Here is a 23,604-nt window from a genome sequence, read left to right on the forward strand (position 1 = left end):
TTTTTCCTTAGCCGAGGAAAGGACTTTCTATCCCTACGCAGAGTAGATAGCGGACTTCCTCCTAACGGCTATACTGCACGCATATCACCGACCCGGAAGATAACGAAGAAGAGATATATTAGCACAGGAAGTAGCAAGGCGGGAGGAAGCGCAGAAGTCTTAATAGCGTTTAAGAAGGGCAAGCTTACGCGTATATTTATCCTCAGCAAACCCGCATAAACGAACCTATAAACCCCACCATCCCTCGCCCCGCACGAACAAAAGCCAAACTACCTACCCCAACTCAAAAAACCCCCGTACTACTCTAAATCTCCCTACATCCCCCCGTACCTCTCCGCAGTACCCTACGTACGCTACCCCCTTAGGTATAGCAGCAGCAAGCACGTATACCCCTACTTACCCACCAAGCCCCTCAAACGCGCTAGCAGCACGCCCCTTACGTACGTCTGCGCGGCCGCGATCTGCGCGGCTGAGAAGGGGTACGTCGCGTGTGGGGTGGATGTAGTGGCGCGGGCGCGGGGGTAGACGAGGTGCGCCGTAGTAGTAGCGGGCGCCGAGGCGGAGGCGGGGGCGGAGAGGTGGTGGTGGTGGTCGTAATGGTGGTATTGCACACCCTCCTCGGTAGGGTGAGGAAGCGAGTCATCATGATGCGAGAGGAAAAAATCCTCGACGTCGCTGTCGCTGTCGTGCACTCCCGTGGGCGTGAGATACGGCATCAGCGGCGTGATGGGGCTGACACTGGGGCGGGGCGGGAGGGGGGGGAGGGCCGGAGCCGGAGCTGGAGCTGGAGCCGGCGCTGTCGACGTCGTGCTCGCAGCGGTAGGGACGGGGTGGTTCGTGCCCGTGGTTACTGCCGTGACGGGGGTAAATGTGATGGTGGGGACGATGGTCGCGGCCGGTGTGACATGCGCGGCGCTGCTCGCGACCTGCTGCTGCTGCTGCTGCGCGGCGGGAGGGGCACGCGTAGCGAGTAGGCGTAGGATATTGTCGATGGTGAGGTCGAAAGCGTCGGAGTCGCTAGAGGACGAGACGGTGGACGAGGCGGGCGAGCCGGGCGAGCCGGGCGAGCTAGGCGTGGAAGGGGAGTTGTGCGGGCCGGGAGCTTCCTGCTGAACTGTTAGTATGTATATGAAGAATAGGGGTAGAGATGGCACGTACGTCGCCGGAGTTGCTTAAGGCGGCACTGTGCTGGTTGGTAGTGTTTGTGGACATGATGGTGAGCGCGCGGGGATTGGTTGAGATGTTTTAATGTTTTGATGCTGTGATCGAATGAGGAGTGGAATTGGAGGACGCTTGACGAAAGAGCGCAGGAAGCAAGGCAAAGCGGCGTTGTATACGTGAGAAGAGGCTGTAGGCGCGCGTTGCTGGTTGCTGGGGAGTGGAGCAGGCTTTAAGGGTGAGGGGAAGAGCTTGTCCTAAGATCCGACCGCGTCTGCTTTGGGTTAGCGTGGCTTTTTGGCGGGCTGTTTGCCTTGACGCGCTTCTTGACGGCCCTGTGACGGGGTATTTGCTTGTTTACGGACGCCTCTGGCCGGTTCTCTGAAGGGCGCTTTGCCTGCTGAGACGGCAAGTTTGATATGCTGCAGTGATTGCTATGGTCTTTTGATTTGTGCTATGGTTTGCTATGCTTTATCTTCTAGAACTTGCGCAATCGTTGCATTCGCTCTTGTGATTCCATGGCTATTATACTCTTCCCTCCATGTCCAAAGCCGCCGTCGGTTCATGGGATGCTAGGTCGTGGGTCTAAGCTTATGACATTCCTGGAAGTTGAGTCCATCTCGCTGGCATTGGAGAAAGTTGTTATTGAATATCCCGTCCTCTGCAATGGTGTACCAGATTTTGAACTAAGCAGAAAGCCTGAACGACAAGGTCTATGTCCTAGCCTCTGCGGGTCTTTGTTTTGTTTGACATGTCCTCAGATAATGCAACCCTATTGCCTTGTGACGCGGTCTGAGACAATCCAGCCACATTTAGCGGCATATCTTTGGCTGGTTTAGAGGGTTCTCGAAGAGGCGTTGACATCCTTGACTTGTCTTCCAAGCAAGCAAAACGTTGAGTCTTGTCGTAGCAGCATCACTTCTGATCGCGCTCCTAGCGCTGCAGTAATCGCAAGACATCGTTTCCCGTACATAGCAACATACATATCGGCTTGTCTTTATCAAAGCCGGATCTCGTCCCTGCATCGCTCCAGTCTTCCTGGACTTTCCAGTATGGTCCGCAATGTCTACATGCAAACAAAGCGATTTCTTATTCAGCCTTGGCTCCTAGCTTTGACTGGACAATCTCAAGATCATGCTGACCACGTAATTATGTATCTTTGCTTGCCAGCCGCCCTAAGCAGAGTGTGAATGTTGCCTCTGCTGGTACAGATCGCTGATAGAAAATTGCTTTCTCAGGCTGGAACGAACTGGAAACACCTGAAGTAGCAAATGGCAATGAATCATCACGAAGCCAGCATCGGACAGGCTTGTTCCCCAGCAAATACTGGAAGCAGGCGCATGACATTGGCGACACTTGCATTCCCAAATCCACAAGCATAGCGTACCTTCTCGTGACAGACGCGTAGCAAATAACAGTCCTATAAAACCTTTCTACGACCTGAGAAAGAGCAGCCCAGCAGGAACTTCCTTGCCCGTTCGTATATAAATCATTTATTCAGAAGCCGTCATTCTCCTACGGTGACCTGCAAGGCACGTCTGCGTAGCATGCAGGCGCAAATCCTGTGTGAAGGGCATCGATGCCTTGCCACGATGCTCGCTAATCTTAACACATCCCTGGGTTAACACGAGGGCGGGCTTCATAGTTTCTTCCGTCGCGTGCCGCCTTCTTCTTCCTTCTACCCCACACCTGAGACGTCGAGAAGGTCTGTGAGATTGCCACGCTTGACGAATTTGTTGAACAGATTCTTTCTCAAAGACTTTGACGCCGGCTTCTTCAAGGTTCCGCCTCACTCTATCTCCATCCTTTGTTGTGGCAAGATACGCGTAGCACCGCACCAACAGCACATTTCCTGCGACGCGTCGGCCCGTCTTGAAACCACCAGAAATCGCTCAGACTTTCTCCCACAGTCAAACGAAAACACTAGAACAAATAAGAAACGAGAATATATATCAACCATGCCTTCCGCGGGAAATAAAAGATCTCGTGCGCAGTTCGAAGGCCACGTAAGTAACGTCTTCTTCAACTACCGTCACATAAAACTGACATCTCCAGACATCTCCTCCCTCAAAAACAACTCCTTCCTCACACATCTCGCGCCCCTCGAGTGCATCCGCCGAAGCTCCCGCTCGCAAGCGAGTCAAAATCGACAGCGGCGCGCGCGCCATTTCGACAGCGAGTGATCGCACTAACGCTAAGACTTCAGTGAGAAAGACATCTGCTCAAGAATCTCCCCGTGAAGTGTGGAACGCCCAGGCCAGACAGGAAGGCGAGAAGATCTTCCTCAAATTCCGCAACACCCAAGTCGGCCACGCGGAGCCGAAGCAACTCAAGCAAGAAACATCTACTCGAAAGCCTGCTTCTCAAGGCTCGAGGTTGAAGCTCAACCTAAACATCCCGCCTATCGATCCTCCCGCTCTAACCAAGCCAACTCCGCAAGGGCCCAGACTCAAGCTCAAGATCAAGGGCCAAGAACCGGGTCCGACTCCGGCCAAGCAGGCAACCCACGCCAAGGGATCAAGCGCTGCTGAGACTGCCACCGGCGCAAAGGCCACAAGGAAGGGTCCTAAGACAACCATTTATTTGTCGACGAAGAAGCGTGGTGGAGACGAGAGAGCCGCGAATCCTACCACAATCAAGAACAACGCCACTACAAGCTCCATGCCACCTACAGCTACAAAGCGCAAGCTCGGTGGTGACGACACGAATGACATGACCAGTAGCCCCAACAAGAGGGCCAAGGCTCAGCGTGTTCAAGAGCTCGAAACAGAGACCGAGATGGCAACTCCTGCTGCTGTACAGCCAGAGCAGCGACCGAAGATGGTGAAGCCCTCGAAGATAGCGCAGCCCTTGAAAAAGGCCGAGACGCCTTCTCCTCAGCGAAAGGCTACCGATGACAAGAAGCATGAGCCCAAAAAGGCTCCCGCTCAGATGCCCAAGGCGGCCCCGACCACTACCATAAACAGGTCTACACGCTCTACAAGAGCTGACCGAAGAGCTCGTACTGCCGCTGCCATCACAGCCGCTGCCGATACTACACCTGCTAATGTCGAAACGGCTACCACAACGATGGTTACTCCCATGGCAGCGCCTCCGGCAACGCCCCTCGTCGAGCCCACTACCGTTCCAACTGACGGCACGGCGAAGTCTGCCCCCAGCAAGGGCCTACCAATGTTGAGACGACTGAGCCCAGAGAGGCTCCAATCCCTGAGCCAGTCAGCGACCTTACCTCGGGAACTCCTAGACGCTCCGCGAGAAACATTCGCAGAGCGAGTGCTCTCCCCACCGTCGCCGCCGCGGCAACTTCTTCCTCTACTCCCGCACCGGTCACGAGGACTGCTGCCGCTCGGGGCACGCGCACCAGTGCTCGTGCGTTCGCGCAATCAACTGTTTCTCCTAGACTCGCGGCTACAGCCACCGAGGCTACTCCCACTGCCTCCACCTCTGTCAACTCCACTCCCACACTCTCCTCCCGCGCCCGTGCCAGCGCAATTAACCCCAGTCGCGGCATGGAGAAAATCCTCTTATATGCCCAGAGAGAGATTCAGAGGATGGAGAGGATATTGCCTCCCTCGGCCTTCGAGAACGCGAGAGGCCACCTTAGGCAGAGGAAGGGGGAGTTCCCTGCTCTCAAGCTCAGCAAGAAGGGCTTGAAGACGAAGAAGGAGCAGGAGGCCGAGATTGAGGAAGACATGGTGGCTATGGGTCTTCGGGGGAAGCCGATGGCGTCGCCGACCAGGTACTTGGCGGCGATCGCGCCATTGCCTACTGCGGCGTCTGAGGAGCAGCCGGCGCCGGAGGACGACGGGGCATCTTCGAGCCAGTAGGTGTCGCATCGGATGTTGACACGGCGGGGTTTTCATGGCCTCGGCTGGTTGGCGCTGTATATCTTAGTGCACATGCGATTGCAGAGGGCGGGAGTTTTGCGCATCGGGAGGAGCAACATGACGGCGCAACAGGAATGACGAATATAAACGGCAAGACACACGGAAAGGAAACGGACGCGGCAACGATGAATAATTGAACGACATGGCCGCATGGATGATCTCAAAGCCGGCTGAAGTACATGAAGTCAACTCGGTGCCACCAGTGTTGGATGAAAAGCCAGTCACAGCACCCACAGACCGACGGGACTGAGCAGCACTTTTGCAACAACAAGTCTTCACAATGTACGACAATTGCATCTTGCGACGATGATCACCGCCTCTTTATTACGGAGGCATTCGACATCAGCAGTTTTCGATGCAGACTCTGGTTTTTGTTTTTGGCTATTTTTTTTCTTGGATTGCGGTACATGATATTACTGCGAACACGGTTTTCTGAAAGCACTGAGTTGCTTGGCTTTGTAGTCGAATGGCATGTTTGCCTTGTTTGCCGTTGCGATTCTCGATTGCTTCTTAATATTTTGCTGGATTCTTTGCTGTTTCATATCGCTCTCTTAATGATAATTGAAGTACATCAACATACTCGTTCCAAACCTGCTTTCACGTGAGCCGTATTGTGCGGTTGCTTTCAATTTGCGCTTTATCTCTAATGGAGATATTGGGGCTTGGGATCAATATTTTGGTGGTTTCTGTGCTATGTCTCGCCATGGGCATAGAATAAGGCTGGTGCCTGGCGCCTGCATTGTGGAACAAGCAAATCGATCAAAGGCCGGGTTCCTCGGGCCGGCCAAAACAATCAATAGGATCATCTAGAGAAGCATTTGTCTTGGGAAGCCTGTGGCCGGCACGGCCAAACTGCAACGCATGTCCGGGTTCCGGTCGAGTGGACCGCAATGGCTGGCTTGGACAGGAAGTCGCTATGCCTGGATCTCCTGCAGTTAGGAAGCGCTACGGAAGCTTTCGAGGTCGTGCTTGCTGCCATTTAGTCAGACCATATACGAACTATGGACTTTGCAAGTTGCGACTGTCGCAAGAGCTTTCTTGTCCCCAGCTGCTCATCGCACGCCCGAAGGAGGGCCTCGCAGGTGCAGGCCATCCACCCGCATTCGCTGGGATTTAGACCTGCTGACGCGAGCTGCTATGTCCAACAGTCCCTTCAGACACGGCCCAAGCCGCTGTATAAGCTCTCAGGGCAATATTAAGAGAGTAGCAAGAAGAATGAGCATAACACTTGATCAGACTACCGCGACAGACTACACCACACAATGACCGCTTAAGACCCATCGGCCCACCGGGTCAGGCACTCGCAAGCACGCACAGAAGAACAGCAATCATGGACCCATAGCAGGGTGCCAATGAAAAGGACGACAACAATATAAGATAAAATGCAGCCGCTGGTAAAGCTTACAGCCCAAGGCAATGCGAGCTCATGCATACGGACGAGAATAAGCACTAACATAGACCTGCAGGTCAAATGGCTAAAACCGTTGACCATACAAATCAAATAGTGCAAACAATGTTAAAATTCCCGCGACCCCAAAGAAACCCTTTTCTCCGAATACATATTGTTCCCAGACAACACCAACAATACATTGTAACCAACATCGAACAGCTGAACAAAGCATCGTATCTCAACTATAAACCAGCCAACAATCGTCCGCATTCAGCCCCCCATCCAACGCAGCACACACGCAGCAAGAGCAACCAGTTAAACCAAGTCAGGCACTAGGTACACCAGCTCAAGCTCCACACGCTGACATTAGCAACCTACGCAGGACACGTAAGTAACCAGTCCCTAAACATGGCATCCACCCCTGCGAACACGAACGCTAACGCAGAACAGAGCACTGCACAAGCGCTCGCTGAGGCCAGAACCGCCGCATCCACTGCTTTTACCAGGTACTACAGACTCAGCCTCACAACCAGCGACACTGACAGCGAGTTCTCAGACCCGCACACCGAAATGCGCACGACAGAGGACGTCGCCCAGGCGCACGCCCTTGCCGAGGCCGCCTTGATGAGGTACTACTCCATCCGCACTTCCAGGTCCTACACCAGCGACAACACCAGCGACAACGCCGCCGAGATCAGCTCTAACGAGGCTGACTCTGACAGCAATTCGAGCAGCGACGCGGGTGAAGGCACCGATGACGAGGAGGTCGACATGGACATCAGCAGCTCTGAGAGCGAGTCCGGCGACAGCGATCCGGAGTCTGAGCCCGAGTCCAGCACCGAGACTACCGACACCGTCCCGGACGCGCGCTTCGTGCCGACCCCGATCCACCCCGGCCGCGCGACCGCGTCCCGCGCGTATGAGTACATCCCGTCGCCCCCCTCCTCCCCTCAGACCACACTTACTGCCGCCGCCCGCCCCACCTCTCCTCCCCGCACGACGTCGACATCGACACCCCTCCGCGCCCACCAGGCCTCAACCTACGACATTACGACGAGGCGGTACAGGCAGCGCGAGACGCCGCTGCGGATCGAACTGGGTGCGTTTTTCGTTAACAGAGCGGTGGACGTTGAGCAGCAGTATGACGAGTACGCGGAGATGTACGATGAGGAGGAGCTTGAGGATGAGGAGGACGATGATTGCATGTTTTAGAGAGGTAGGCTATGCTATTGCCTTTGCCTCCCGCACGTAGAGACTTGGATAGGCGTTAGGGGCGTTTTTGGGAGATAGATATTGAAATATTTGGTTTGATTTTGAGTTTTTAATGGGATGTGTGCATATGTGTACATCTGCTTTTGTATAAGGATGCATAGTGAAAATATATAGTGGGGATTCGTTTTTTTGTACCCCTGGCTGGTGTTATAGGCAACAGGTATTCGTTCCTTTTTGTGGGCATGTACGAAGAGGTCTACAGCATAGTCAAAGCCACTTATACATCTATCTTTTACCACTCCTCCTCTCCGCATGAATCAGCCCCAAGGCGCTCGAAACAAAGCCAAATGAATCACTACGAACGCCTGAAAGCACACGCTTTGTCACCGAGTCACTGCTTGAATCTTCGCCGTACAATGCTCAATCCCACGCCTACGCATGATAAAGAGCCACTCTTTGTCCCTATGCTGAGCGCAGTGTACGTTCTGCATTGGAATGCTCTCGAGATCATGGCTGTGTGGCATATGAAGCGAGACGACGTTGACGCATAACCACGGATAAAAGACATCTATAGGGAGCGGGCTGGCTCTTTATTCCCTTGTTGGTCTCGGCGTACAGTATAGGTTGGAAAGTTCCTGCAGTGATAGGAGAAGAGCACACAAAGCAAGACAATAGAGGCGTACAAGCACAAAGAACAGACCTCTATATGAAGCGGGCTAGCTCATATCCCCATGCTGAGCTGGACGTGCAATACGGGTTTGAACATTCTAGCATTAACGGAAGAATAGCACAGAAAACAAGACGTTGTAGGCGTATAAGCACACAGAGGAGATATGCAGAGGGAGGCGGAACAAACTTACTACTGCCGCTGCGTATAATTGCATGTTACTATGACGTCTGCAACGAGTGTACTCGGGGGATTGTAAATGCAGCCTCTTGGGTAAATGCCGGCGCTGCGTGCGGGCGTATAATTACCCGGGATGGTGCAGTTAAAGGTGCAATTTCTCTTCCAACGGGGCCTTTTTTTCTTACCCTGCGTAACGAACAACCTACCAACAACAACAACAACAACCGCGAACCTTCTTCCCCACAAAAAACTAACAATCCCCTCCCGCGCCACCATAATGTCGCGTTCCTCTTTCCGCCGCCAGCCCTCATACGAGGCCGGCCAACCCGATCCTTCCTCTGGCTCCACGACGCACAGCGTCAACGACGAGCTGGACCGCCTCGACCTCCACGCCGCCGCCCACGAACAGGACTCGTCGTCGCTCAGCGACACCAGCAGCAGCAGCTTCGGGGAAGGCCCCTTATCCACCAAGCGATGCTCCTCCCCCAGCGACGCCGGCTCCTACATGAGCATCTGCTACGACGACGACGACGAGCAGACCACACGGCGGTGGCCGCCTTCGCCGCCGCCCGGCCCGCCCATCCGCCGCCCCACGATCCACACCGCGAACCTGCTCCCGCCGACGCGCTACTGCGACGGCGTGGCCTTCCCCCCTCCCCCCGCCAGAGAATTCCACGGAGAGGAGCTGCGCATCGTCGACCCCGGCGCCGCAGCCGGCATCCAGTACCACGACTACCGGTCCGTCCCACGCGCCGCGCCGCACAACCACAACCTCGCGCACTCGCCGCCGGACGAGGCGCACCCGATCCGCGGCTGCACGCTGTACTGGCAGCTGCACGACGTGCCGGTGTACCTGCCGCGGCTGGGGGAGACGCTGCCGTCGCTCGCCTGGCTCGAGGACCCTGCTCGTGAACGCGATAGGGGCCCGCACGTCTCGGAGCGTGACCGCAGGATGCTGTATCGCCTGCGTAGGGAGGGGCTCAGGGGCGCGGTTGACGAAGAGGAGCTCGACTTGCTGAGCGAGGTCCGCCTTGATAATCGCGACCTCTTTGCTGCGCTGGACAGGAGTATGGCGTCGGCGGCCGAGGAGACGGTGGAAAGGGAGAAGGAGGCTTCCAAAGAGCGTGAGCGAGAGGCCGCCGTCGACTTCGAGCAGGACAGATATGTCGACAAGGAGCAGAAGTCGGGCTTCAAGATCCGCTTGAGGCTGCGCAAGCGCGAGGAGTAGGGTAAGTTATTCTGAGTGTGGATGGCCGTGGACACTTTCTGACAGTAATAGGCCGCGACAGCGTCAAGGCTGGATCCGTAGGGATCCATTGCTCCCGACTTATGGGTCTTGGAGGAAGGCGTCGGGGGTGTTGAAGCGCAAGCGCTCGTAGCTTGCCGCTGCCTCTGTGTTTCTTTTAGCGGCCTTCAGCAACAAAGCGGCTTTCTTCCCCTAATTCCCTGCACATCTTCCCCTTTCCGGTTTTCCTTTTCCTTTGTTCCGTTTTCTTTTTCCTTTTTCCTTTGTTCTTTCTAGCTAGCTCCACCACTCTACCCGCCCGCCGCAGACTCCGGGCTTCGGGCGTACACTGGGCCCGATAAAGAGAGTCTTTTGTTGCAAGTAATTCTGCTTCTTCTTTTCTACCATGCAGCTCCGCAAGCACACAATGCAACGTAATAAACTCGGAAATACTACTAATCTAGGTCCCTGTTAATTCTTGCGTCTTAACCTACCCCGCAGTTATAACCGCCAGCAGCTTCCTCCCCTATGTACAGCCTGATGATGATACAGCCGCCATCTAAAAAATTTAAATAAACAAGCTAAAATCCATACCGCGTCTTCCTAGCTACGGTATTCTTTACCTATTTATTGTATACCTTTGCCACTGGCTTTAGTAGCCATCTTAGTTTTAGGTAAGTTGCGAAACACCACTTTCTTTTTATTATTCTTTGTGGTAATTACGGAATCTAAATCATTTTTTGATTATTCTTTGGTTTGTATTGTAAAGGCTTGCTTGGGATGTTTGTAGAAAGATATTTCTAGGTTATAGCGTCGATAATTGGGTTCAGGACAACGTTTCGTATGCTGCTGTGGAACCTGATACTTTAGAAGGGCATTAGTTTATAGTGTAGATATAAAATCGTGTTTAACGACGTCTTTGTTGCGTTGTACCAGTGGGTGGTGAGGATTTTGAAAGCCGTGATGGATTTTCTGAAAAACCTTGTGAGCTTCTGAGTGTTTCACAGGAGGTAAGAAACTATTAAACAAGCCAGAATCATCGCTGGAGCTGTTCCCTTTGCCTGCCGTATTGTCCCACGGACGTAGGTCCTCGGACAAGCCCTTGCTCATTGTCCTGAAACCGACCTATGCGGAGAGCAGCAAGGAAACCCAAAGCCCGCTGAAACAAAAGAAAGAAGCCTGTGAGCCGGAGGCGCTTTCAATGTGCCCTCTAGCCTAGTAAGCATCGCCATGTCCGTCCATCCCAATCCAAAGCTCCTCCCAGCGCGTGCCCATCTTGATATCATCAAACGGCCAGCTCTCCGAGTAGTGAGTGAAGCGCGCAGGGCGCTGGCTGCCCAGGAACTTCTCTGCAAAGCCAGCGACCTTGGTGGGCAGATGATGGTGCTACTACGAGTTAGTACTTGGAAAGGCTGTTGGGCGGGCAGATATACGGCAGGAAGCTACTCACAATCATGCTTGGCTCTCCATATCTGGCTTTGACCGTGTTGAATGCGATTGAGGGGCGGTCCTTGAGCAAGCTGCGTTCATCGCCTCCGGCCGAGGACTCGTTACTTTCATACCATAGGAGCGTGCGTGCGTCATTAAAAATATACAAGGCATATCCGTTCTCGTCTTCATTGACACCCTCGTCATCAACATCGTTCTCTGCCAGGGGAAAGACGACCGCGTCGTAGGTATCCCGTTCGAGCTCGAAGAGCGAGGGGAGACCAAGCTCGCCCAAGTCGAGTTCGTACTGCAAGTCGTGGAGTATCGGCTGCCAGGCACTGCCTGGTCCGGATTTGCAAAGGCTAATTGTTGACATGTGGACGGCGCTTAGGGAAACCTAGTGTCTGATCAGGAATGCCTGCAAGTCCTGCGCGTCTTCGATGACCCAGTCATAGAGCCCGATGAAACGGAGGAGCGGACCGGTGTACTCGAGAAGGAACCGGCGTAGGATGGCTGGCGCGAAGCAGCTGAAACTACTTGCCGTGAGAGTGAGCTCTGACAAGCATGGAGCTGCGTTGAGCAAGCCCAAGAGCGGCGACTTCGTCTCGGGAGTAGAGCCTTGCCACTTTTCAGGCTCCGCGACGAGTTCGTTGTCGGAAATTTGGAGCGTGAGCGAATTCAGTTGGGCAAAGGCCGAGACAAGGGGTGTTGGCGGATCCAAGCTCCACAACGTAGCTGTCCCCGTGTTTTTCCTCTTGGCAACCGGTCCGATGCCTTGGATTTCGAGGTCTTGAAGCGATATGGTCGATTTCGCAAGACCGTTCATTACGGCCTTGGCTGCTCGCGACATTCCAGCGGTTTGCACGCGCTGAAGGGGTAATCCCGGAAGATCGAACACGTCAGGGCCTTCCGGCCTCATAAGGATTTTCTTGTACGGCATGAAACTGTCCAAGAAATCCTTATCAAGAGCATCCTTGTGTTGACTCTTAACGACCCCTGTCGAGACGTAGAGGTTCTTCACGCTAGTGAGCTGACCAAGAATGTATTCCACGAACTTCAGGTCTTCATTGGACTCAATCATGTCGTTGTATTCCTTCAGATCCTCATGGTACCCTTTCGGAGGATTGGAGAGTTGCAAGTAGGCAGGCTTGTCGGCCAGGAAAACGATGCTCGTAATGACCGCTTGGAAGTGTCCGCGGAGAGGTTCGAAACTTAGTATAGCGTGAAGACTGCGCAAGCCGCGGGGCGAGTAGGAGACATCCAACCTGTGCGGCCTGGCATGTATGAGTATTTGCTTGACGTAGGCGACGAAGCGGTCGAAAAGATGCGTGTCCATGGTCTTGCAGACCTGACGAAGAGGTAGGAATGAGGCTGGTGGGAGTGTCCGATGAGCCATTAGGCGATCTAAGTCATACTCGGTGGGGCCAAAGTTCGCTGTGATTTTGCAAAGAATTTCCTCTGGCATGTAGGCCAGGTTAGGCGTTGCAGGAGCCATTGCGATGTTGTTGTATAATAAAGCCTACGGTTGACTATGATGCTTGGCAGCGACCTCCGACCGTTAAATTAGAAAAGGATAATCTTCAGCTTGAATTAGGGTCGGGGGTCATTACATTTGTAACTTGAGAGTCTGTGAGTGGAAAGCCTGAGACACACGCCAGCGCACGGAGTGGGTAGAGTTGTCGTGTATGATCGCGTCAAGAACACGCCGGAGCTGTAGGTGCGAGAGTAGATGCTCTGGCAATCAAAGACACTGCTGGAGCTTGTAGTTGGTACCGCAAAGAGATAGCTCAGAGATACCGTGTCAGGCGCAAGCTCGCTGCACTGTAAAGCGGGCGGAGGAAGGTGTTGTTAGATGCTGAGAAGTCGGCAGAGGGAGAGGTGGTTAAAAAGGAAAGGTCGAGGGCAAGACTGCAAGAACAGGCAGCTCCCATGACAAAAGCGGTTAGCGTCTACGGGTTGCCAACACAGCCACGTCCCTGGCCATGCAAGGAGCTCCCCAACATTCAGCCCCGGCTCATGGGGAATCTTGGCCGTGGTCATGAGCCTTTAGGGCTGCTTCCCGGTAATAGCTATTCCACAAATCATCTGTAGGAGCTTATATAATACTTATTCAGGAAAAGAGCAAAGATCCGTCAGGCGATCTCTCTCCATGCTCTACGCCGGTGCAAGCACCACACGCATCTATCATATGCCACCAGCACCCGACCCTACAAACCCAGGGTCAAATCATTTGCAAATATCGACATGGATCTGGAAAACTATGATTGTGAGGACTTCTTCGCGAAAACGCTTACAACAAAAACCAGTACCCAAAAATCTTACTAGAACAAAGGCGGTACACACCTATTCCAACCAACAAAGCTAATGACCACCAGTTTGCCTGGCTTTACGCTCGCAATACTCAACAGCAGCATTTCTCCCAGCCACTCAAGCCGCAGCGACCTCAAAGTTTTCAAAAATCAAATAACAAACCCATTGTAGCGAGACAATCCAACCCAGAATCCATAAAATCCAGCAAGCAGAATCGGCAGCGCCAAAGCGCCGCTACAGAGGTCTCACAAATACTCTCAGACCCTGAGCTTCTGCTCAGCTATAGAATACACGTAAATACAGCAACGCGCTAAGGTGCCGTTGAGAGACGGACGGCCCTGTGCTAAGGGAGAAAGGAAGGGGAGGAGTATATGTAGACTTCTGTGCTTATTAGAATTGCGCTGTTGGGCAGACTCCGCATGCCTGCCCACTAGCGACGGCATCGCCTGCTTGGATCGAGGATTAAAGGATTAGTTAGTAGATTAGTTTGTACATCACCGTCTCATAGTCTCACTAAGCGCCATTTCAGCATACAAACGGCTGGGCAGAAATGCGTACGTATTGCTGGAATCGAAACGAAGACTTAAAACTCTATTCGTGAGGGAAACATATTAACTGCATATGTAGCGGAAATGCGAAGGGCAGCAGGCTGCGGCGATCGACGGGGAGCAGAGAGTGTAATGGGTTGATAATAATGTATATACAAGGAAAAGCAAGCTTTGTATTTGACGACGATGCAAGAATATTAGAGATTACTACATTCTATGAAGCTGCACGCTATTCGGCCGTCCTAGACTCAAGGTCCAGGCAAACTACAAACCACACGCACAGCCTGCCCAGCGTTACCCAGCCCAGCTGGCAGGAACTCCGCAAATGCATTAGCAAGAGCATTCCATTTAGAAGAACAATACCACCATACCATAAGAAACGGGCCCCAAACTGCAGCCCGCAGCAAGCACAATCCATACTGGCACGCGGTCGTGAAAAAGCACTCTAAAAACCAACCTAAAAAACACCCCCCCGCCCTCCCCTTCCCCAGCCCAGACTCGACCACCCACCACCGCCCACCAAACCCCAACAATTCCTAAAACGGCGAACACGGCAAAAATATTATGATTCTGATGTTCGCTTCTCTATATCGTTTAAACCCGACCAAAAATTTAAAGACGAAAGCTAGTCTCACGGGTTTGATATCTATAGGCGAGAAAATAGATACTAGGTACGGCGAATTTGCTCGGTAGTGCTTACTGCTTGTGCTGGGGCTGTAGGTGTTTACAGTTATTTAGAGGTACAAGTACTCGACAGGCGTAAAGGAAGTGGCAGGAAGACGGTGCTCGAGGTCTTTTTAGGTTGCCGCGCGCGCTCTCGCCCATCACTCAGGCCTGTTAGTGAACGCATCAAACCAAGTAGGCAGTAGGCACTTCCAAGTCCCGCTACGCCGCACTCGCTCACCCGCCCGCGAGCGACCGACACCGCTTCCCTCCCCCTCCCGCCTCCAACAACTATTCAACAATTCCACAATTCCACAGCCATCCCACCTCACCACCATCTATCTCAAAGACCCATCACCCATCACCCAAAGCCATACCTACAGCACCATCCCCATCCTCACCACGCATTCGCATACCAGCCTCATTTCTCTCAAAGCGAGTACAAAACCCTAAAGAACACAACCCACACAAAGCACATAACAGAAACCATGCATAACTTACAGACAATAAAAAAAATAAAAATATGTGAAGCTGGGCGCGAGGAATTGGACGCCGCTTGTCCTCCTAAATTACTACTACCTATGGAGGTATATATGCTGCTATCTAAACGAACACGTTTTCTCTTTAAGATCCTTATTCCCTTGCAGTGGATAAACGTGTGGTGTAAGGGGTAAGGCTGTAGTGTAACAACTGACTGTAATAAGGCTGAAAAAACGAGAGTTATCGGAGTGATCCTGGCTGACAATTCATAACGACGGATATCCAACGAGTGAGGCCATAAAGTAGTCGCCGTTGACTAAGAATTCCAATACCATGTGTGCCCAGTAGACCGAACCCCAATGTCTCTCAATCACCTCCCAGATCCTCCAATGACCCATCATCCATGGGTTTCCTGCATCGTGTCTTGATCGTGAAGTCGTAAGTGCACAAATTGCAAGGTTGTGGATGCGCGATGTATTTGGTGTCGTCCAGTTGTAAGCCCAGCCTCACTTGCTAGACATCTGCAACATCATGGATGGTGACGACGTGCAAGCGAGGTTCAAAGACACGCTCAGGGTAAGTGTTAGTTGGCAATGTCCCAGCGACGTTGCGCTAAGCGGCACCGTTCTGTGAGCCGGCCCGAGGGCGCTTGTAAGTTGGGAAGCGACAGCGAATTAAGAAGTCCTTCACGGCGCCCTTGACGTTGTTGGTTGCGGCCTTGGCCCTGAAGCGGCAGGTATGGAGGTGATAGGCGCAATCGCGACGGGAGGCGTAGGTGAAAAAAGCGACGCCTATCGTCACAACCAACGTCGAGACCGAGAAGACGATTGTGAGCATCTAGTGCCAAGTTAGTAAAGGATTGGGAGGTCGGAAAGTAAAAGTGTAATGTTACCTTGTCCGAGAAAGTAGGATCCTCGGAAACGCAGATCAAGTAGCCAATCGTCACAACAATATAGCAGATAATGGCGAGAGAGTAGTAGGCGATGTAATAGTTAAGACCCTTCCTAGGGGGAGGGGTCCGGTTGATAAGAGTCGTGTTGACTTGGTTGCCGTTCATGGTGTCAGGACTCGGAGGCAGCAGCTTTAGGTGAGCAGGCGTCTGTCTGCAGAGAGATTGGCGTAAGAGAAGTGAGAGGTGGTCTGTCGGGGAAGGAAAAAGACTCTACGGACAACGCTAGTATGAACTAAGCGAGGGGTTATCACGTGCCGCCGCAGTACCAACTTCCGCCTGTGGTCGAGCTTTGGGGTGGGTTCTCAATGGCGGTCGCGCCTCTTCTCTTGGTGTATGCGCCTATACATATTTACGTAGTGCAATTGTAATATGGCATGTCTGTGTAGACGGTTGAGAAGCGTTTTAAATATCCATGTGTCTACTTTCCAATTGCTACCAAAATGGATGTTGAGCAAACATATCTCAAATACATTACATGCAGCTCAAGCTAGCAGTAATGTCTCTGAAACAGCATGTAGCAAACAATATTCGTATCAACACATATCACCTGCAGAAATTCACTGTGCACGTTCATCAGGACACGCAATTCGTCTTCATTTACCCCCTTCCCTCACTCACTCCCCCCGTAACACTATACCTACTCCGCCTACTCGGCGGCCTTCTTCTCCTCCGCCTCGCCCTTCTTCTACGCCACCGAGTCCGCCTTAATCTACGCACAATAAGCACCACTCCAACATCACGAACAGTGCTTCAAGACGATATAGTAAATGGAAACATACCTTCTCAATCAGTGCCATAACCTCCGCGAAGCCCTCCTCCATCGCGCAGATATGGTCCATTTCGGCCTGCTTGCGCTGGTACTCCTTCACGTGCTGCAGGTGGCCCAGCTCGATGTGGATGGCGGTGATGCGGGAGCGGGCGTGCTGATTCTGCCACCAGCTCTTGATGGCAGCGGCGCGGGTGGGCCTGCACGGAGGTTTCAGATTAGTGTGTGTTTAGTACGAATGGGGGCGGAGGGCTTACATTGTGGTGGGCTTAAGGTTGTCGTTGTAGGTACGGTTAATGGTACGGATGTGGGTGAGCGTGTGGGTGCGTTGGCGGCAGATGAAGGTGTTGGGGTACGGGGAGTGCTGCTGAAGACAAGGCGCGGCCTCTCCGAAAAGGGTTAGCGCCTGTGAAAGAGTACGTATGAGTGAACCGCAGCCTGTAGAGCGGTATCACCTAGCCTCAATAATGCCTAAGAGCTACTCTTCCCCATTATCAGTCATAAATAGCCCTCTAATGCTGCCGATCGAACCGCTAGACAATAAAAACATCGTATGTCTTTGACCTTATAGTGTACTTGCTGGCCGTTTCCGGATATTATGCCTATGCTAACATCTTTCCCGGATATGTACAGCATTGAATGGTCAACCACTGGGCACGGGCTCTTTTGCCATTCGAATTTCTCAATGGTAATACTGTGAAAGATGACAGGAAATGCTCTACGGACTGCATGTTGGCAAGCCCCTAACTACAAAAGAGCTAGGAATTGCAGAAAAGGTCGAAGTGGAGGAAACTGCATTCATCGGCGCAGACTTTCAACATTGCCTAGCGCCAAACAGTAAATGGTCTGTTGCAAAAAGATTCCTACTGAAGAGAACGAGCGGACACAAGACCGCCTGTCTTTGCCTTCTTTGGGGAAAACATGTTAACAGGCATACACTTTTGGCAGCAACTCGTGGAATCAGCCCCTGTAAGAGAAACTATCATCTTGTTCACTAAATTCTGGGGACGCTAAGGCGCAAAGAGTATTTATGGACATAATGCACGTGTTCCCATGTTTATATGATTTCATTTCCAATCATCACGCATCGTTACCCAATTGAGATTGAACAGCTGACGTCAAGTACTAGAATGCCAGCTTTGACGTTGTTTGATGCCGACATTGCCCTAAAAACTATCAATTAGTGCTGCCCCTAGTGAGGCGAGTGACCCAATGTTTCCTTTGGCAATTGCCGGTTGCTATGGCTCCCACAAAATCAAGCGTTGCTTGACAAGCTGCCTATCATCGGCTATAAAAACCCACGTCATGATATGTTAACTGTGCAGCAGCCAGCGCCAGAGCCATTCCGCATTGGAAGGTCATCATGGCGCGGGTGAATGAATGGTTGCTTAGCAACGACGCTGATATTAACTCCCCTGGATGGCCGGAGCTTTCCGTGTGCGTTTTCATCGGCGTCGGGCCCGCGCACTCGTTCGTTTTGGATGTTATGTCATGGCTAATATTATAAATATCCCCGCCCGTGTGCCTTTCTTACGCACACAACTACTCCCTCCTTTTTACCGCGTACCTGAGGGCGTCTCCGAGCTCGTCGTTCGCCAACTTCTTCTTAACTTGCGGTCTGTTCGACAATATATCAACAAGTCTTATCCCCACACACGAGTACAATCCTTATACGACAACTATGTCTGCGGCAACGCCTACGTTGTGGGGTTTGCCGAACGAGATACTGGATGACATCTTCAAGTACCTTGACACGTCCGATATGGTACATCTCCGCACCATGTGCCGCAAACTAGAGCATGCGGCATTCGACTGGTACGAAAGGATTGTCGAAGGCGCGGTTCGTGCTCGGCGCGGCATGGTCTATCTCAATATGAACGACAGAGGCGTGAACGAACTCTCGGACTTAAGCAAACTTGAACGCGCCCGGATGGAAGTCAAGTACTTCATTGCCATGAGAGTGTGCTTCCACTGTCTTGAATATGGTAGCATCACTCAGTCTGTGGGACGTTTCCCGAACCTGTCGGCACTTTGCATCGGTTATTACGACAACTTCATGAAATGTTTTCGGCAGATGGAGCGCTTCAGTTGGGTTGAACCGGAGGAAGACCAGGAAGAATTCGGATAAGAAAGCCACAACAGCACCGGCTACCAGCTACCGGGCCGACATCTCGAACACCTCCAGAGCAAGACGTTAACAGAGCTTGTTCAATCTGTGTTGCACGGCGTGGCGGTCTCCAGGGCCAAACTCGAAAAAATCGACATAGCTCCTTTCGACTCTTTTTATATCAGCTCGGATACAGCAGCTTTGTGGGCATCCGACTTGCCACTACAACTGAACCAGTCGCTCGGTCAATCGATGTCGCACCTTAAGACGTTGAGCCTTACACTTTCAGAAGATGGGTTCCCTAGCCGGTCTCAGGACGAAGCTGCCTCGCTCTTGACGAACGTCATCTTAACCTCACAGGTCCTTGAGGATCTTCGTCTCAGTGCTGGACCAAGAACTGCGTTCGGCCCCAAGGTTATCTCCACCATGCTCAGAGAATTGACATCAAGCAAGCTTCGGATATTCCATCTGCGCGATTTTGTTATAGACAGAGCGACAGATCTTCTCAGCTTCCTCACACGGCACGAGAACACTCTCGTAGACCTTAAGTTTACAACCATCTCAATAATCACCGAGGGCAATGTCCTTGGTTGGAAGGTAATTTTCCAGAAACAACTAAGCATGCTGGATCGCGAAGAGCTCCGGGCCCTAGAAGTCGGTAACCTCTTCGAACTTAAGCGAACTACCTACGACGCCATCGTCTTCCCATTCTCCGAGGTTGTCGACGATAGATACCGTCGGTGGTACCGCTCCACCAATCTCAAGGGTCAAAAGCACCGACGCTTGAGCATCGACTACCCTGCACCCCGCGAGGTGACGGAGACTACCTTGGTGAAGATGGTGAACTACCACACGAGACGAAGTGGCTTATACGGCGAGAGGAACATGATTGATGATGGTCTACCCGCGAAGATAACGGGCTTCGCCATCAAGTACATCCAGGGACCGTCTACGGACATCGCCATACCTCTCACTGTTGACCCAGCGTCGGCGCCCCCTGCCAGGTTCGAGGAGCTATGGTTCGGGCCCGAATTGCAGATTCCGCCTGGTGATGAGGATTGCGGTGACTTCGACTTGGAATGCGGGGTGGAACCTCTAGATCCCAATGATCCGGTGTGGGACTATCCCTGGGGTAGACCGGCCGTCGTTGATGTGCCTCGAGAGTCTTGGATCAGCATGGTCTGGGGATTGTTGGTTTGGATCGTGTGGGCTTGGCGTTGGTGGTTGTGAATGCTCCTTTCCATGATCTGGTTCTCGAGCTCAATGGCTCTCCTTTGGCAGGTTGCTGGTTTCTTTGCCTTTAGGGCTTTGGGGTACAGTTGGTTTCTTTTGTTTCCTTTGTTGCGAAATCATTGAGGTAGATAATAAAAACGATTATTCTTAATAAAAAATGCTTTCGCTAATAACTAAGAAGTACATTACGCGTGCGTGTAGTCTCTACCTTCGATTCTCAAGGCGCCCATTCTAACCTGCCCTGCCTAGTTTGCACAATAGGGCATTGGTTTAGCCACGGTAGGTACTAAAATGAAACTCAATGATCAATTGACAGTTGCAGGTGTGGAAGGCGTGGTCTGCAGACGCATGTCCCGAAACTTCATTTGTTGAAAGATCGAATCACGCCAATTGAGTCTCAAAGAGCTGGCCTGATATGCTTAGTTAACCCAAAAAAGCAATGTGACTTGCCCGTAGAAACTAAATGATCCGAAATATTAGCAGCTGTCGTATTCAAGACGACTTGCTCATATTTGTGAATTAGTTTGCGACTGTCTCAAAGCCATCGCAATGAAACAACGCGTGCACAAAGGAATTTGTTATGGTTTGAGACTGAGGAAATCAAATCACAAACAAAAATCAAACAAGCAAGCACCGTAGCAAAGTATCGTGCGGACTATAAATACCCCAGAGAGCCGCTATAACCACTCCAGCTTTCGCAAGCCATAGTATATATATATTTGAAGTTTGAAAATTTCTTCTTCCTGATCCTAAAGCTGAAAGATTTACAAATACACCGATCTCTCAATTTAAAAAAGCGGCACTTGATTCTACGTTGCAGCAATGTCACGGCTCCATGGGCAGGCTTGTATGGCCTGTCGTTGGCGCCCACAATGCCGCGACGCAGCAACACCCCAAAATGCTTGGCGGCAATCTCTTAGCCGCAACCAAGCCATCGTGGCCAACCCCGGGAGCCACGATTTCCGAAAAAACCTGATCTCTGACCAAGGGCCGAACATTATTTCGATACACTATCCTTATTGGGAAACACCTTCAGCATCGTTCTGTTAAAAGGACTTGGTCGGTTGCTACAGGCGCACTGCAGCAACGTCATTGTTACTTTACATTTCCTATTCCATCATCCATCCCTCCAGTACAAATTCTACCTGCTTGCATCCAAAAAGCTCAACAACACCTTCTCAATTTCTCTCAAGGCAAGCGTTTCATGACATACAGCGCAAACCAGTTACCTGCAACCCTGCTAACCGCAATGGCTCCACGGTCAACCAACCCATCCGGGGTTCGCGCCTAGAAAGCCTGCCGGAAGAGTTACTCAGTCTTGTGACATCCGACCTCGAGTACAAAGATGTCCTCAGCCTGCGGGCAGTATCCAGGACATTCGACTCCCACCTTCACAATCGCATGCAGGACATGATGATCCCACGCATATGAAATAGCGTTATTTCGATCCCATACACCTTCGATGGCCTTGCCCTCCTTGCAGAACTCTCAACATGGAAGAAGATCGCGGACAAGATCACAACGATCAGATTCAGGGTTGATCCGCCAAACGTCTTCGGCTTGTCAGTTTGCGACAAAGTACGTCGCCATGAAGTGGGGACAGGACAGGAGCCGCCGGCGGTTTCTCCGTTACGTGATGTCGTAGCCCGCATACTGGACGGAACGTGAGGAGTGGGCGGAAAAGACCCTGGACGAATGTGCTGAACTGCTTTTCAAGGAGTGCGAGGAATACCAGCAGAAGCTATCTGAGCTTGAGAGCATGATGGCTGCCGATGACGACATCCGGATGCTTACGGTTGCGCTTGGAAACCTTCGCAATCTTACAGCTATCGACAATGAGAATGTGATGTCATACGAGGGAATGGTCTACGACAAGTTTCAGCATGTCCCTTACCAAGAGATCATAGCGACGGGGGACGCCGACTTCAACCACTTCGAGTATGCCAAGGAGGGTTCCGGTATCTTCCGAGGCGTGTACCCACTCCGTATAGGATCCTTGGTCGCCCTCTCGAGAAGGCCCAGACCACAGCCATGTCGAGACTCACATGGTCCTTAGGGAAGGCGATCCATGCCAGCGAGGCTAAACCTACGACACTGAAATGGGCTAAAGCAGACTTATGGGCAGATACCGCCGGAGCAGCGGCCTTGTGGAGCGTTCAACCACTGGCGTCTGCCGCAACGCTAACGACCCTCGTTCTCCATTTGTCGAGTGAGTCAGTGAGCAGCGCTCCAGACGACTGGAACATTGCTCAGAGCGGTGACAACCTGGCGTCGGCTCTGTGCTCCATGCCACTGCTGGAGACGCTGGTACTGCAAGGTTCACTTACGGGTGCCTTCCATACGAACACCCTCGGACCAATTCTCCGGAAGCTGAAGGCCTCGCATCTTCGTCACCTCGTCCTTCATGCGCTTCCAATTGAGAAGGCGGCGGATATGGTCCATTTTGTCCTCACCCACAAGGAGACTCTGGAGTCTGTCGGCCTAATCCAACTGTGCCTCATAACGGACAAGTACCTGGGTGGGCTTCGCTGGAAAGAGATCTTCAACACGTTACGCCAAGTGCGCAATCTTCACGAAATTGACTTCAAGCAGCTGTTTGAGTTAGATGAAGCAGGATGGTATATGATTCAGTTCTATGCTGACATTAGGAAGGTGGTTAATGTGGCCCCGTCCAGCGTTGGAGGGGACAACCGTTATGCGGTCGGCTCAGACAGCTTCAACGTCGAACGCTCCAATCTACCTACGGGCTCTTCCCTCAGCGCGGCTTTGGAGAGCATGAATGATAACAGCCGTCTTGTCCGCTTCGAATACACGGATCTGGTTGGCGGAGATGATCCTCTCTGGGCTAGGATCCGGGGTGGCTTGTTTCCGACGGCAATTAGGGAGACCGCCGAGCAGCATTTCGGTTGAAAACTCGGCATATGTCTGCACAGTCTGTCTTGGCACTTGAAGGTGGCCCAGTCCGTCCTGACAATGGAAGTTTAGGTTTTGGTAGTTTTGTGCGTTACGGTTGATTTTCAGTATGGGAGGCCTTTTGAATTAGAATCAGATTGAAATGAACGAGTATTTCCAAAGATATTTTCCCAAACACATGTGACAGTTTATCTCACAGATGAACTGGCCGCCTGATCCTTTTGCCAAGTAAGATGCCTATCTATGGTGATGAATTTTTGTTTGTAGCAATTGTGTAATAATAAAATCTTAAACTGCTGACCACGTTGTTTGCTAGTACCATCCTCAGCATGCCAAATCTTGAATCTATAAATGGTTGTGCTGCTCGTTTGCTAGAAAATATACAAACAAAACGATAGGGCAAAGACGAGATCATAAATCCCTATAAAGAGGCAGATCCCTTGTCGCAAATGTTGAGATAGTTTCTTTGCAGCACGAAGACGCGG

At 52.0% G+C, this 23,604-nt stretch overlaps 9 protein-coding genes across 9 annotated transcripts; 6 read left to right on the forward strand and 3 right to left on the reverse strand.

The window, feature by feature from the left end:
* Positions 1-16: 16 nt before the first annotated feature.
* On the reverse strand, positions 17-1,212 carry K452DRAFT_339471 (uncharacterized protein; the record flags this gene model as incomplete). Its single annotated transcript, XM_033545304.1, has 2 exons — positions 17-1,106; positions 1,159-1,212. The coding sequence occupies 2 exons, from the start codon at positions 1,210-1,212 to the stop codon at positions 393-395; spliced, it is 768 nt and encodes a 255-aa protein (XP_033393550.1). The 3' UTR covers positions 17-392.
* A 5,631-nt stretch (positions 1,213-6,843) lies between these two features.
* K452DRAFT_311974 (uncharacterized protein) lies at positions 6,844-7,647 on the forward strand (the record flags this gene model as incomplete). Its single annotated transcript, XM_033543488.1, has 1 exon — positions 6,844-7,647. One exon carries the CDS (start codon positions 6,844-6,846, stop codon positions 7,645-7,647), a length of 804 nt encoding a protein of 267 aa, XP_033393551.1.
* A 1,124-nt stretch (positions 7,648-8,771) lies between these two features.
* Positions 8,772-9,722, forward strand: K452DRAFT_301568 (uncharacterized protein; the record flags this gene model as incomplete). Its single annotated transcript, XM_033542461.1, has 1 exon — positions 8,772-9,722. One exon carries the CDS (start codon positions 8,772-8,774, stop codon positions 9,720-9,722), a length of 951 nt encoding a protein of 316 aa, XP_033393552.1.
* Positions 9,723-10,665: 943 nt separating this feature from the next.
* K452DRAFT_339482 (uncharacterized protein) lies at positions 10,666-12,642 on the reverse strand (the record flags this gene model as incomplete). The annotated part of the gene is made up of 3 exons (XM_033545305.1): positions 10,666-11,105; positions 11,170-11,544; positions 11,593-12,642. 3 exons carry the CDS (start codon positions 12,640-12,642, stop codon positions 10,935-10,937), a joined length of 1,596 nt encoding a protein of 531 aa, XP_033393553.1. The 3' UTR covers positions 10,666-10,934.
* Positions 12,643-13,076: 434 nt separating this feature from the next.
* Positions 13,077-13,771, forward strand: K452DRAFT_311977 (uncharacterized protein; the record flags this gene model as incomplete). Its single annotated transcript, XM_033543489.1, has 3 exons — positions 13,077-13,209; positions 13,262-13,413; positions 13,454-13,771. The coding sequence occupies 3 exons, from the start codon at positions 13,077-13,079 to the stop codon at positions 13,769-13,771; spliced, it is 603 nt and encodes a 200-aa protein (XP_033393554.1).
* Positions 13,772-15,760: 1,989 nt separating this feature from the next.
* On the reverse strand, positions 15,761-16,205 carry K452DRAFT_301570 (uncharacterized protein; the record flags this gene model as incomplete). The annotated part of the gene is made up of 2 exons (XM_033542462.1): positions 15,761-15,985; positions 16,041-16,205. 2 exons carry the CDS (start codon positions 16,203-16,205, stop codon positions 15,761-15,763), a joined length of 390 nt encoding a protein of 129 aa, XP_033393555.1.
* Positions 16,206-18,547: 2,342 nt separating this feature from the next.
* K452DRAFT_301572 (uncharacterized protein) lies at positions 18,548-18,994 on the forward strand (the record flags this gene model as incomplete). The annotated part of the gene is made up of 1 exon (XM_033542463.1): positions 18,548-18,994. One exon carries the CDS (start codon positions 18,548-18,550, stop codon positions 18,992-18,994), a length of 447 nt encoding a protein of 148 aa, XP_033393556.1.
* Positions 18,995-19,225: 231 nt separating this feature from the next.
* Positions 19,226-20,203, forward strand: K452DRAFT_311981 (uncharacterized protein; the record flags this gene model as incomplete). Its single annotated transcript, XM_033543490.1, has 1 exon — positions 19,226-20,203. The coding sequence occupies one exon, from the start codon at positions 19,226-19,228 to the stop codon at positions 20,201-20,203; it is 978 nt and encodes a 325-aa protein (XP_033393557.1).
* Positions 20,204-21,551: 1,348 nt separating this feature from the next.
* K452DRAFT_311982 (uncharacterized protein) lies at positions 21,552-23,116 on the forward strand (the record flags this gene model as incomplete). Its single annotated transcript, XM_033543491.1, has 4 exons — positions 21,552-21,571; positions 21,643-21,784; positions 21,852-22,144; positions 22,177-23,116. 4 exons carry the CDS (start codon positions 21,552-21,554, stop codon positions 23,114-23,116), a joined length of 1,395 nt encoding a protein of 464 aa, XP_033393558.1.
* Between the last annotated feature and the right edge of the window lie 488 nt (positions 23,117-23,604).

The sequence above is a fragment of the Aplosporella prunicola genome, assembly GCF_010093885.1.
Source record: "Aplosporella prunicola CBS 121167 unplaced genomic scaffold K452scaffold_26, whole genome shotgun sequence".
NCBI lineage: Eukaryota > Fungi > Ascomycota > Dothideomycetes > Botryosphaeriales > Aplosporellaceae > Aplosporella > Aplosporella prunicola.